The 14,675-nt window shown below is 37.8% G+C and overlaps 1 protein-coding gene across 13 annotated transcripts in view; it reads right to left on the reverse strand.

The window, feature by feature from the left end:
- Positions 1-161: 161 nt before the first annotated feature.
- Positions 162-14,675, reverse strand: part of LOC127004218 (kinesin-like protein KIF13A) — a 49,004-nt gene continuing 34,490 nt past the window's right edge. For 7 of the 13 annotated variants that reach the window (XM_050871754.1, XM_050871745.1, XM_050871752.1 and 4 more), the window contains 8 exons: positions 11,404-11,475; positions 9,326-9,495; positions 8,247-8,422; positions 7,482-7,616; positions 6,865-7,316; positions 6,442-6,615; positions 4,126-4,344; positions 162-1,285 (listed from right to left, as the gene is read on the reverse strand). In XM_050871754.1, coding sequence (XP_050727711.1) covers positions 1,185-1,285; positions 4,126-4,344; positions 6,442-6,615; positions 6,865-7,316; positions 7,482-7,616; positions 8,247-8,422; positions 9,326-9,495; positions 11,404-11,475 — 1,499 coding nt within the window. In that variant the 3' untranslated portion in view covers positions 162-1,184. The remainder of the gene's footprint in view (positions 1,286-4,125; positions 4,345-6,441; positions 6,616-6,864; positions 7,317-7,481; positions 7,617-8,246; positions 8,423-9,325; positions 9,496-11,403; positions 11,476-14,675) is intronic. The other 6 variants (XM_050871755.1, XM_050871753.1, XM_050871743.1 and 3 more) reach the window with 4 other exon arrangements.

Here is a 14,675-nt window from a genome sequence, read left to right on the forward strand (position 1 = left end):
GAATCACTATTTCATTATTGAATAGAAACTTAATCAACTGAGTTATTTGTATTGCTTAAGAAGAAAAGGGAGGCTTTATAGGATTATAACAATATATAATTGAGTAGAAAATAAACTTGTCGTACATACAGGCATGAGAATTGGTAACATATACATCTTCCCATAATTTACAGAAATCATTTTCTTTATTTATATATGCTTTTATATATATATAAGTATATGTATATGTGTACATACTCTAATATTACTATAAATAATATAATCACAATTTTACAGACTTAAAAGTAAACTGTACAACTAAAAGATATGGCAACAAAATGACTTGCAATGAATTCAGTGTATTATATACAATCAAAGTGCCAAGGCATCACATAATCTTTGGAAATACAAGTTAAAATAGTTACAATACTTGATCAGCAACCAATTAAGGAATGAAAAAAACTTGTATTACACCGTGTGTGTCAAAAGCATATATCTGCATTACAAGGTAATCCATTTTTATTGAAGACTGTTCCTATGCCCAATGATTCCTATGCACATATAAAGCCAATATCATAATCCATGCTACCAATTGCAACATTTAAGCTGGGCTTAAATATGCCTCAAAGTAAAATTTCTCACATACTGTATACATCATATCATCCACATTGTCGTAATACAAAACCTTATTTTGGCTAGCCTTTGGTCACTGGAAAGTTGAATTTCCTTTTAGTACTTATGGCTAAGATTCTGATGAAATAATCATTTTCTTGAGCTGAAAGTTCTAATTAAAGAAGTTTTATGTATCAAAAAAGCTGAACATTTTTTTAAATTAGATAAAATAATTTTATTAAAATTCTTTTATGATAAAATAAAAAATTTTCATTCAGCAGGAAAGTGCCTAAATCTGGAAGCAGGTAAGTACAGACTATTGCTACCATAGACGAGGATCTCACAATGGAGGGACGACGGGACGTGTTCGCGGGGTAACACTTGGTGGAAGTATAGGGCAGGGCTGCTCTCAATGTTGTGCACTTGTCAGGTTTGTTTCTGCTCAATGTTACTGATCTAATCAGTTAAACATTATAAGAGAAGCAACGTTTATAAGCAAAACATTTGGTATACTCCATTGGCACACACACTTCCTTGTATTGCACCCTGTATATAGCAGCCTTGGTACTTTGGGCAACACTGTGGTAAGTCTTCTATTTTCGATTACGAGTAGTTGTTGCCTTTGAGCGATCAGATAATGAAGAGAGGCCCTCTGCTCGACTCTTGGACCTTCTCATGTTATTCAATCCTTCACCTGCAATTGAAAATATTACCATTATACATATTCATTGTTGTTGTCAAGCATTCACCTTTAATGACCTTGGTGATCCCATGCCAGTACTTACCATATACTAACTCTGTTGTGCTGAGTAATTTTGATAAATGACAAAAAATGGAGAGGGGAAAGGAGACATTTTGAACATCTTGCTTTTCTAGAGTAATAATGTCGCCTCACCCACCCCATGATGCTACACCCAGGGGTTCTGCCGGGCAAGACACGATTCAAGCCCCCTTCCCATCCCAAGTACTTCATGGCACGATCTGTTGACCTGCCCAAGCCACAAACTCTATAAATGTTCCCTTGGCCTTATCCATTCTGGGTTATCTCTTAGAGAAATAACCCAATGAGTAGGGTCAACTTCTGGGTAGCATTCCACATGCCCATATAGCTGGAGTTGGCATTCACAGATTCTGTTGGTAATAAATCTCAATTCAGTCTTGTGGAATAATCGCCAGTTTAATGCAAAGTCATTCCAGCAATATCCAGCAATTCTGTGGAAGCACCTATTACCAAAGGCATCAATCTGCCTCTTCAATTCACTATTCAGTGACAATGTCTCACAAATGACTTGAAGATTCAAATTTTTGTCCTTAAGTACAGCACTCTCGATCCATTAGTACAGGCCTGTCAAAAGACCAACAGTCCTTACAGGAATGCCATGGAGCTGCAGGGGTTCTCAAAATGCCTTCTTCAGACTGATATACGATACATGGATTTCCTTGGGGTAGGCTGTGGCTAAGTGGTTAGTGTGCAGGCGTGGCGTCCAGGAAGACCCAGGTTCTTGTACGACCTGCTGCCACAAGTTGGGATTTTTCAGTCACTGCCGAGTGGCCCAGACTACCCACATGCTGTCCTGAAGACCACCTATCAACCCACACTCTAGATTCTCTATAAAAAGAGGATAAAAGATGAGCTCTGGGGGACAGCATGAGCCAAGCAAGATGGTGCCCTTGTAAGCACTTGCCTGTGCAATAACAGGCTGTTCCCAACCATCAAGTCCCACCAAGAAAGCTTACCGGTGCCAAAGGCAGAACGTAAAAAAAAAAAAAAAAAAAAATATATATATATATATATATATATATATATATATATATATATATATATATATATATATATATATATATATATATATATATATATATATTATATATATTATATATATTATATTACACACACACACACACACATATATACATATACACCCACACCCGCATATACGCGCATGAGCGCTCAAAAGTTTCCCATGTTTTCCATCCAGGATGGAACACAAAATTTTAATCTCAAATACTTCCCAACTATTTTTCAGGACCGCCCACACCAGGAAAGTTTGTATGGAAACTCAGCTTTGACATTTCGAAGGTGTTAATGAGGCTCGTAAAAGGATCTGCACCTGTCAGATTATAGCTGCAGGCTGATGGGAGCTGGAATGGCTTTTCTGTGCCTGGTATCGATTCGTGGTATTTTGGGAGCCACCATTCGTAATAGTTCTTCAAAATCAGTGGTTGACCTTCCAAGAAAATTATTAATTAATTAAACCTTGCTCCATTAACTCTTGGCTCCGCCAAAAGTAAGTCATTCCGTAATGCTCAACTTTCTATAAACTACCTCACCCATATGCATTTCCTTGTCTTCTTGGTCTCCAGTGAGTGTAATAATAAGTAAAACACAGAGGCCATTGCAGCAGTCTCCGCACACACTGACATCCTGAGAACAACCCTGAGGTGTGGACAGGAAACACTATTTCCCAAGGGTATTCAAATGTATCCCAGTGGTTTACCGAAACACTTGGGAAACGTCTGGGATACATTGTTGTCATACAAAGATTCCTGGTGTGGACGCACCCTTAAGGCTCTTCATCTCATCAGCTCTCCTCCTCTTAAGGAGCGTCCACACCAGGAATCTTTGTATGACAACAATGTATCCCAGAAGTTTCCCAACCGTTTCGGTAAACCACTGGGATACATTTGAATACCCTCGGGAAATAATGTTTCCTGTCCACACCTCAGGGTTGTAATATTGGCTTCATCCCTAGCTTACAGCATTTCTGTGCTGATATTACGGATCCCAACTGCATTTCCATCCTTCAACTTCTGCACAGCCTCTCTCACCTCTGCAAGAGAGGCCGGATGGAGTTTCATCAATCTGCAAACCAGCCAGGAGCTGTCCGCTTGGGGGTTTTGTCATGTTCTCAGCCTGTCTCCCGAACATCCTAGAAACTACCCTGTCCATGCAACAAGTATTACCTCCTCTCTCGCTAGCAAGTTTTCATGGAAAACTTGCCTTCTTCCCTTATCATTGGACATCAAACTGATAGTGGATTTGTACTGTGTTAAAGAAAAGTTCAAATTTGTAAATAATAAATGAGAATGCAAATATGTTAGACTGGATTATTAAATGTTATGCCATTTTTCATACAATCATCAAGCTAATGTACTAAATAATGACAACAGATTTCTTCTGCATTCAGTGATATTACCAAACTTTCGATAAGACATGCATATAAAGCATTCATGCCATATTTGAGATATGAAAGAAATTAAAAAAAGTTAGTGAATATTTAGGAGTTTCTGAGGCAAAGTGAGGAGCAATATACAATTATACTCATGTGTGAACTCTTGCATCATTTCCACTTGTTCTGATGATGATAAAGTATCTCCGAGTATGATTTGAAATATTGAAGACCTACAGTAACCAGTTACTTGTTTATTAGATTCGGATAAGAGCAACAGACTGGAAATAGGCAAGTCATGGAAAGAGAAGGGGAGATGAGTGTTTCTAAACACTAATGGACACATTTGTATTCTGAAACTTACTTTTACTAGTGCTTCTCCTAATGCCCACATCACTGAGCTTCTCTGCTGTGGATCGAGATCGTTTCATGTCTCCAAGACTATGTTCACTGCCATTGGTACGTGCAGCCCGCATTGCTCTGCCCCGCCGGTCCAGAGACAGCTTTTCTGGTTTCACAAACATGCCACACTTGGGGCGGCATGCGAAGTACCGTACCCCATTCACTGAGCCATCATTTTTGCCTGTATGGGGAGAAATTCATGGAAATAAAAACTGACTAGGAGAGGGAACTAATGAGAGGTTTTATTTAATGCATGATTTATAGCTATAATAGGTATCAAGGCCATTGTATTAGGCTTTGTATGAATTAAAATCTATAATTTTTTAGCTTTACATGACACTCCAAAATTCATAACTTTTGCATCTCAGACAGATTTTAATAAGTCACTTCAGTAAAACTATTCTCCTTCATTAGCTAGTATTGGTTCATCTAGTCAAGAAAGAACACTCTGGCAGATCACAGGAGGGGGGTGCTAGACGTCTCAAGGGTTTTGGGTCATTCTTGCTCACCAGATAACGCCTTAAAAACATAAATGGGTAGAGGTCAACAATAGACTCAGTGATAAAGGATAGGAGAAATAAAGAAACTATACGACTTGTCACTAAAGAAGGCATAATTTCCCGTGAACTCATCACATACCATACACACCAAGTCATGTTTATTCAGTCTGACTCAATTCAACGTGACTCATGGTGTGAATGGTTTGTGGAAGAGTACACATATAATAATGATCTCTGGAATGGTGAGACATACTGAGTAAAGGTTCACTGGGAATCAACTCTACATGACTCATTTGTTGCAAACGCTTCCAAAAGTGTAGGAGCGGGGAGTGAAGGGTAGGAGGGTCACAGGGTCAATCAAGAAAATCATGATGTAAAAAGTGTGTAAATGAAAGTTAAAGAGGAGACTAAGGGATACAAGGAATTCAGTTAACCCTCTATGAACTAGATCTATATTCTGGATATCGGATAAATCAGATTCTTTCAGGGCTCCAAACACTTATCCATAAATCCAGGATATGGCGCATGTTCAGACAACGTCCATTTGAATGATGTAAAATGGATGAAAATCTGGTTTATAACAAGGACTTTGGTGCAGGTCTTGACTGCATCATTTCAAAACAAGAGCTGCATGTCTCACAGGTGCTGTCCTTCCTGAACCCTCATTGGCATAGGGCAAGAGGAATGTGGCCCCTCATTGGTTGATTTTATATTTTGATCGTATTGACATGGGGAAGTCAAATTAATTTTCTGATTCAACGATAATATAGATTTTTGTGCATCAGATGCAACTCAAAATCTTTTCACCTGACAGGCATGGAATGCCTTATACTTTTCTGTGCAGTGCTTTGTTTACAAGCGTCACTGCCTCACTGCTGCCTCATCTCACAAGACTAATCCAAAGCCTTGTAAATTTATATTTATAGGATTCTGCTCTACTCCAACTTTCCTATGGTGTCTTAATCTTTAATGTAAGAATTGATCAGATTCACAGGTAAACTTTGGAACAACCTTGCTTGGGTACACACAAGTTTTTAAACTCTGGCTCTGGATATTTTGGATTTTGGGCTAATCTGGAAGGTCTCCCCAGTTAGACCACTTTATTGGGGTTTACTGTAGTATAGTTCTGCCAGTCTTGACCTATACCTTGGAAACAAAGGCCTGTAAAGAGTCACAACAGACATGGATATGTGCAGTAGAAATGAGTTACTTGTGGAATGCTTGGAAACTAGCAAGATGGAGTGCTGTGAGTAATTAAGAAGGATACAGGAGATTGCAGAGATGTGAAAACCAAAAATGTAGAAAGCAATAGTGGAGGATGTATATAATAATTCACTGAGATGATTTGGGTACACTGAAGAATGTTGAATATTGATTTTGTGGGAATGCATGAGACATAAGAGGATGCAGGTGGCAGGGATTCTGTCCACCAGACAGGTGGAGTTACTTATCTGATTTCTACATGATGGAGAAAGATGGGAGGGTAGCTGTGAATGTTGTGAAAAGCTGTGTAGAGCACTTTCATTCTGCCACACAACAAGAGGTACTATTTAACCAATTTCACATGTCTGTTGTGAAATAAATATTTCCTATATAATAGATTTCACAAGAATTAGTCTCATAGCATCATACGAAGATTCATTTGAGCTTGTGCAAGTAAAAAAAAAAAAGCATTCACTGATGCAAAGAAGTTGACTATTTGACTTTGAGCAATGTTTTATCACTACAGTCACAAATGTAATAATTAACCTCTCATATTACAAGAAGCTTTAGCTCACCCATAGGGACATCCAACTCTACTCCAATCCATGTTCCTGGAGCAAATTCTGTGTGACCAATATAAGCAACAACTCCGGAGTAATTGTAGGGTCTGATCTGAATGCTTTCTCCAACTTCACACCAGTCTGGTAGTGGAGCCAGAGGCTTGGTGCTGGAGCTCTTATCGAGATCTGCTGATAAAACAACACATTAGTTTTCTCAAGAAAATTAATTACATAATTGCCCTTGCACTATTTCTAAGGCCATTAATTCTTAATAAAAAAATAATATCTATAAGGGTTCTGCAACATAGAATTCAGCATCTAAAAAAAGAGACATGCATAGACCTAGCTGAATCAACAATTCATTTTCAAGAGGGAATTAAGTCTGCCAACAAGGTTAAACTTCAACAGTCTTGACTAGTTTTGTAAAATTGTTCTTACCAACATATTCAGAGGATGATGCAGGTGAGGTGCCATTCATTATGTGAGAGTCAGCCATGGCCACTTGAGACTGAGCCAATGGGAAAGACATTCGATGGGTGGGATTCTTCCTGCCGGCACCACCACGTCTCATGACTACATCTGAGCTAACAGTCATAGTCAGTGATGAGGTGGAGGAGGAAGAGGAGAGTGGAGAAAGTGGACTCTCAGATTCAGGCAGTAAAGAGTTTGTATTGGATGAAGATCGATATTTTGTAGAAGTGTTGTTTATTGATTTCAGAGTCTCGGCTAAGCAGCTTTCTTTTTCTTCATCTTCAATGATTTTTAGTTCTTTTTCTGGCTTCACATTAACAAGGTGTGAATTAGTAGTATCTGCTGACTCTGTGGAGCTGAAGCCTTCTAGTTGCTGATTGATCACCGTCTTTGTATCACTTGAGTCGCTTTCACCAGAGCTGAAATTATTTTGTGGGTGAAAGAAAACATGACATTTTCATAGCTCTTTTATATAACATCTTCATTATTCAATATAATGGTGGAAAAAAACCCTGACTGACCAGGGCAAGTGGAAAAGGGAATAGCTAATGAACAAAATTCAACACATGGCTTTCAAAACTTACCTTATCGTTGATATATCCATCATTGCATGGCATGCTGGCACATCCTTATCTGGAGTCTCATCCACACTAACACTTCGCATTGACAATGAATCTTCACTCAAAGTGGTTGATGAAACTGCACCAGACCCGTAGCCACTATGGAGAAAAAGTGAAGGTGATGTGGTAAATGTGTCCCATAAGGATGCCTTTCTATTTTTCAGTTACCATCATAGTTGATGTTCTCACATAGTTTGTTATTTATGAGGGTATGGTAGGGTGAACAATTGAACTGGCTGTGCATAAACTGGTCCAGTAACAGTCTGTTCAGTTGACACTTGCCCCTGTAATCTAGGCTGCATTTATAAGGCCTCTCCTGATTGGTTGGATTGTTCTCTCACTCACATGAAGGTAAGCTGTTTCGCACACACTCTCTGGTGCTACATTTCTATTTTTTGAATGGGGAGTAATTCTAGACTTCTCCAACCAAAGTTAATTATTTTCCTAGAACTTCTCCTGTCAGGGGCAGCTTGGCAGGCTTTTTTATGTTAATGCTTAGCTCTTGAGTTGCCCCATTTGATGTAAAAAGAAAAGAAATAAAAGCCAATTTACCAATATTTCTTTTCTGACCAGAAATGTTTTCTTGTGTCTTGAGTCTATATCCCTTGCCTTAATTGTACCTATGCAAGAAACAAAGTCCTGAAGTGTGATTATCATGAAAAAAGTATATATAAAAATTGAGGCTATGTTCAAAATACACTTTTACCTTGATACTGAAGATACTTTTACCTTGATACTGTAGATGGAGTACCCACTTTGGTGGCAGCCACTTCATTTAAAGAATCTAATGTTCGACTCTGAGTGAGTTGCAGTCTTCCACCAGCAAGGCCGCTGCTTCGGTAGGAAGTAAATTCGTTGAATTCCTCACCATTTGTTCTTCTGGTAGCATCAATTCCACCCCCATTCTGAAAATCAAAATGCAATGTCAGGGCAATTTCATTGTACAGGTAGCTGCTTGAGATGTTGCCTCTCTTTCTATCTTCTATCGATATTTTCACGTTGACTGCTCTTCTGAACTTGCTAACTGCATGCCTTCCCCCCTTCCGTGGCCCTGCTGCACTCGACTATCTACCCTAGCTCATCCCTATACTGTCCAAACCCCTTATGCAAGAATTAATCAACATCTTCACTCTTTCATCCCTTACACTGGTAAACTCTGGAACAGCCTTCCTTCGTCTGCATTTCCTCCTGCCTATGACTTGACCTCTTTCAAGAAGAATGTATCAAGACACCTCTCCACCCGAAATTGACCTCTCTTTTGGCCACTTTTTACTTTTGTCTGTTGTGGGAGGAATGAGTAGCGGGCTTTTTTTTCTACACTTTTTGTTGCCCTCGAGCCGTCTCCTTTGTTGTAAAAAAAAAAATAATAATAATAAAAAAAAAAATAATAATAATAATAATAATAATAATAAATTACTTATATTACAGTTGGTGACAAATTTTCAAATTAGCCAGAATTTCAGAGTTTGAAGTTGTAAAACGTAACAAGAAAATCACATGGCCTTTGATTGCAACACTCCTCTTTACTTTGGCTACTAGTCTTTGGCTTCTGGTCACACAGACACCAGGGATTCAAGGAAGGAACCTGTACCATAACAATATATATAACGAACATGTTAAAAAGGAAAAGTGACATGAAAATCTATACACAACCCACTAGTGGGTCATACTGCAACAACAAATGATGACCCACTGTCTCAAGGGGAATACATTTACTCCTTACCTTGCTAAAGTGGTAAAAAACATTTGACAGTCATGATTGCATTAGAAATATATACAAACAATACTTGCAGTCTAAATTATCTTACCTCATGTTCTTCCTCTTGCTCCATCTCTGGCTGTTCTTCCTCTTCTTCCTCTTCCTCCTCTTCTTCCATGTGCAATAGTGGTGCTGCCTCACGAGTGTTTTCCTCATGCAGTGTCGTCATCCTGGGTGTCATCTTCATGGGCCCAGGACTTGGTGAGGCTGCAGTGACAGCTACAATGATTATTACTTTGGAATAGCATACACATCTTCATTGTGATGTACAGCGAGTGAAAACAAAGTATCTATTCCATATATAAAATATTATATTCAAGTAACTACACAAAGTATAGGGCAAAAGACATAAAAGCTTTGATGAAATTGAAGTACATGGGGAAGTTCTAAACACACACACACACACACACACACTGATAACTCAGAAGATTAGAAGAAATTAGAACTTGTCATGAACAGAGCTGCAAGGCTAATAAAGGGTCTGCTGCCATGTGAGAGAATAACACCTGCACTTGTAGACTTGCATTGGCTACCCATCAAGGCACGAATAGTCTACAAAATATGTGTTTTGACTCATCAAGCAATGCAACTGACTTGGATATATGAGAAATTTACTGCAGGATTTTCATTTGGACACTGCCATGTCACTCAGACACAGTGCAGAACAGTATAGACCCTATGAGCCCAGGGTCAACCTGGAACTGGGTTTCAGAGCATTTGAGAAGAGTGCCCCGCGGCTCTATAATGAGTTACCCGGGGATGTTAAGAATAGTGGCAGTCTGGCAATCTTCAAGAAAGCGCTGAAGACTCACTTATTCACTAAATCCTATGATTTTACAAACGTGAGGATTGAGGACAACTTTCGGTGCTAATATTAGTTAATGTTGGCGGCCCTGTGGAGCGCTGCTACGGCGGCGGACCGAGGCCTGAAACCTCATCAACGGTATCAACTATGACTCTGCCCTGTCAGGCTCCAGCCTGGCAGGTTGAGATTGGAGCCCCTTTCAGGCTAAGATCTTCCACTGAGGAGTGGTTACTGTCCCCTTTTGAGCAAAGGGGTGTGAAGGTCCTGGAAGTACCCAGAGATCCACCGTAATGAGCCTGCTCTAATTGGGAGGGTATTTGCTGGTGATGACAAGTCCAGTTCATGATCAAGCTGTGGTGGGGCTGAATTACACACACACACACACACACACACACACACACACACACAATGTAATGTATGCATAAGGATGATGCAACCAAGCATTTTAGATGAATGGTGTTTAAAATAGCAGACATTTAATGTCCATGATTTATGAACATTGAAAGCAGCAGAGCAGCACATGCACTTAAAGCAAATAATGAAGACAGTAATAACTGCATGCACAAAGAATAATATAGAAGGAACATGCATATCTGTGGAGGAAAAATATATTCTGAAATTCAATGCACAGAAAATCAATTAACAATAACTACAGGAATATGTATCATGTAAGAAACTCAGAGTCATAAAAGTCTATTGCAAAAATCCTAATAAATATAATGATGTCTGTGTAATAAGGTGAAGAACAACCTATTCAATGAATTATAGATGGCATAGACTGAGGTAAGTGTCAAAGCTCAAGGTATAATCAGATTTATGCTTCTAATCTATATAGAAAATCCATAGACAGCAAGGTATGTCTGATACTTGCTACCCTGGATGCACAAACAGTAAAGCAAAATATGTTTTTTAGCAGATGATTATGCAGTTGATAATGCATGATACATGCATTATAAGTAGGATGATACTAGGCATCAATCAGCAGATTTTGTCAATTTTAGATGTGAATGAGAATCACATATTTTATTGTTATGCATAACAGGCAATAATGTGTGTATATACATTTTTTTATTTAACTTTTGTCATCAGTACTACTTGCACTGATTGTCAGACTAACCTTTTCCAGGTAAAGCAGTTTTAACAGGAACAGCAGGAATAATTTCTAAAGAGCCTCACCCCACCAGGTGCGATCTCTAGAGCAGGGTGAGTTAATAATTGAAGAATCTACTTGGTGCTACTACACTCTACATAAGGCAAAGATATAATGCTGGGGCCATATGGAAAGGCTTCTGGACAACACCAAAGACATGAACAAGACATACACTTTGCAGGAGTTGATCCCTGAAGTCTTATAGAGTTGAGGTTGAGGTTCAAATTGAGGAACGTAGGTCGAGCTGTAAAACCAATCTAGGTTAGTTCACCCATTACACTCTAACATGCTGCTACCATTGCAGAAAACTGGACTCTACTGATTAATATATTATTATGTGCTAGAAGAAACCCATATTATGAGAAGTAGCTGTAAGCATACCTAATAAATAAGAAATGTTCTACGTACTTTGTTTTCACTTAAATAAATATGCATTTTCGTTTCTGTGATCATCATGTGTGTGTGTGTGTGTGTGTGTGTGTGTGTGTGTGTGTGTGTGTGTGTGTGTGTGTGTGTGTGTGTGTGTGTGTGTGTGTGTGTCCTAAATTTTAAGATACCATTTATACTTGAATAAAAATTAATCTTAAAGAAAAGTCTTCACTACTATTAGAGGCTGGATATGCCACGGCAAATGGTTTTCATTGATAAAATTAAGATGATACAATGAATGTGACAGAATATTAGCCGCAGGAAGCCTTGAGCCCTTGACTCATCCGCATTGTATTTTCAAATGTTTCCAAAGTCCAGTGCATTTACAAATCTGCATATTTTCAACTTTAGCAGTGATAATACTACTTTACTTTAGAAATTACTGTGCAAAGCAGCTTCTGCCATAAGGTTGCAAAATAGTTATAAAGTTAATTATCTTGGAAATTAAGAGAAATATTTTTTAAGCAAGTAGAAAATAAGTGAAGAAGATTTAAGTGTTGTTGGCTAAATCTAATGATCTAGGACATTAACAAACAAAGAGAAAAATTATAGAAGAGGTCTCCAAGCCCTACCTCCTTCCCCAAATGAGTCCCAGCTAACCTCTTTCTGCTCCTCACACCCTACAGTGTACCTAGCAGTACTGCATCATTCGTGGGTTTTATTTCTATTTTTTTGTTGAAATAGTCACTTTTTGTTTTGTTTGTTTTGTTTCATCCATGTGTTCATATCTAATTTTTTACCTTACATATTACTTTTATGTTGTCTATATGTCTTCTCTTAATCTTCAAACATGTAAGAAAACCATAGGAAATAGAATCGGGATCAAAACAGCTGTGAAAACAGCAGTGAAATAAAAGTGCATATCCATGCAGCCATGGGCGTGAGAAGACCGTAGTGATGAAATGTGCAAACAAAAAGGGGCCAGGGGAAGTCGAGCATGAACAATCCTTCTGTATTTTAGCTGTGGTGAACAAAGGGACATTTCAGGCTACACTGCCACCCATGGCCGCACATGCTTGCATATTGCATTGCTATTTTCACACTTGTTCTGATCTCCATGCTATTTCTTACAGTTTTCCAGTAGCTTCCAAAATTAGTAAAAAGATATTTGACAACAAAAGAGTAGTTCATAAAGTAGGAAATGAAATGTGGGCACTTTAATAAAACCAATCTTTACTGTGTTGGGTGGTAACTTTGGTCTTGGCTGCCGGCCTGGAGCTGATGTCAATATGTATTTCAATGTATGCTAGAATGAATGACGTTCGTTCTAGCGCACTCCACTGTAGTAACAACTCCTTGGAAAAGTACTTGCCATTTCTTGGCTCTTTTTCTTTATAGAATGCATAATAATCTATTACAAAGCCAACGATGTATAAGAATGTCAGGGAAAAAGAAAATTCATGGGTGAAATTGATAACAGGGAAAAATATTTCACTGTGCACTGAAGATGAGAAAGAATTGTAGATGGAAAAGACAGATGATAAATAACTGGTGGCTACGAGTTACATTGTACAGGCTGACTGACCTCTGGTATGCTCATTGAATCCTTGTGTATCACTGTGTGGATTAAGTGACAATGATGATTACTGTCATTCATAAACTGAACCAAGTGAAACTGTGGTAACCTCAAAATTTCAATTGAAAACAAAACGTTTGATTTTTGGAATCCAATTTTGAGCTTGTGATTATACTTCAAACTAACATAAAAAAAAATTATTAACTTGCACAAGCGAGTAATTTCAATTAAGGAAACAGATGTCTATCTAAAATAAAGTTGATGTTGCTCCTTCATGAAAACATGTGTTATAACATGAGAATACCAACATCTGCATGATGTCAATGTTACCAACTTCTCAAAACCATTATCAGGGTGGTCAATGAAGTCACTTAAAAGAAAGAACTCAATTCTTATGTTTGGGGTATCGTTAAAATAATAAACATTAGAAAAGGGAGGAGTTCACATTTCTGAAGTTTATACATATATTAGCGCTTAAGCAAATCAAAATATATTTAGGCAACCAAATAAAAGGCTTAATTATTTACAGATTGTCATACATGCATGAAACATATTAATCAAGAGTCAAATTTAGTGTATTAATAATTAACAACATGACCAAATTTAGTGAATATTAAGCTAATGGAAAATAAGCTGCCATAATTTATAATTCATTTATCCTGAAAACTCGTGTTCATATTTCTTTCCTTCGTGTTTTGCAAAACACTGTATTATTGGGTCTGATGGCAATACTCGGGTGACACAGCAAGGGAGGGTAAGTGTAGATCTACACTGAGGAGGAAGGGAGGCGTGATTCAGCCAAAATGTTAAAACATCTATTTAGTTAAAAACCCTTACATAAAATTCAAGTTCATAGTTTGTAACTTCATAAGAATGCCAACATTATAATTCTTTTAGACTTCTCCTGCAAGAACCTGAAACCGTGTTGTGATTCTTATGAAAGTTACATATTATGAAAAGTTATGTCAAATCATTGAAAGTTGAACAATTCATTTTTGTTTTTTATCCCCCACTTCAAGCAAATGTCAAATTCTTTAATTTTGATTCTTATTTACGACAGATTTCTTTGTAAACAAATGATATAATGGAATGTAGACAGTCTAGACAAAGTTTAATCATATTTTTTCTACAAACAAATTCACAGACCATATTTTTATAATTCTGTCAGGTAACAAAAATACAAGACTGCCTCAACTGAAGGTGGCATTTGAAAATCTTTCATTGCCCCCATCCATTAAGCTGCATTAAGAGCTTTTTCCCATCTATCTTTACCTCCTAATATTGGGAAAGATTGAGTAGCTAAGCTGACTGAACCTTGAGAAGAGAAGCTCTCCATAAACTACATCAAATTATCAAAATTCACGTAAAACTGCTAAAAATATCTCAACCTTTAAAATATTGGATTGTGTTAGCAAATGTTTATAAACTAAGAGGTCATTTAAGTGTATACAATTATCTTAATCTGGCTGACTCAGAAGTTCCACCTGAATCATGCCAGA

Source organism: Eriocheir sinensis, chromosome 27 (genome assembly GCF_024679095.1).
Source record: "Eriocheir sinensis breed Jianghai 21 chromosome 27, ASM2467909v1, whole genome shotgun sequence".
Lineage (NCBI taxonomy): Eukaryota > Metazoa > Arthropoda > Malacostraca > Decapoda > Varunidae > Eriocheir > Eriocheir sinensis.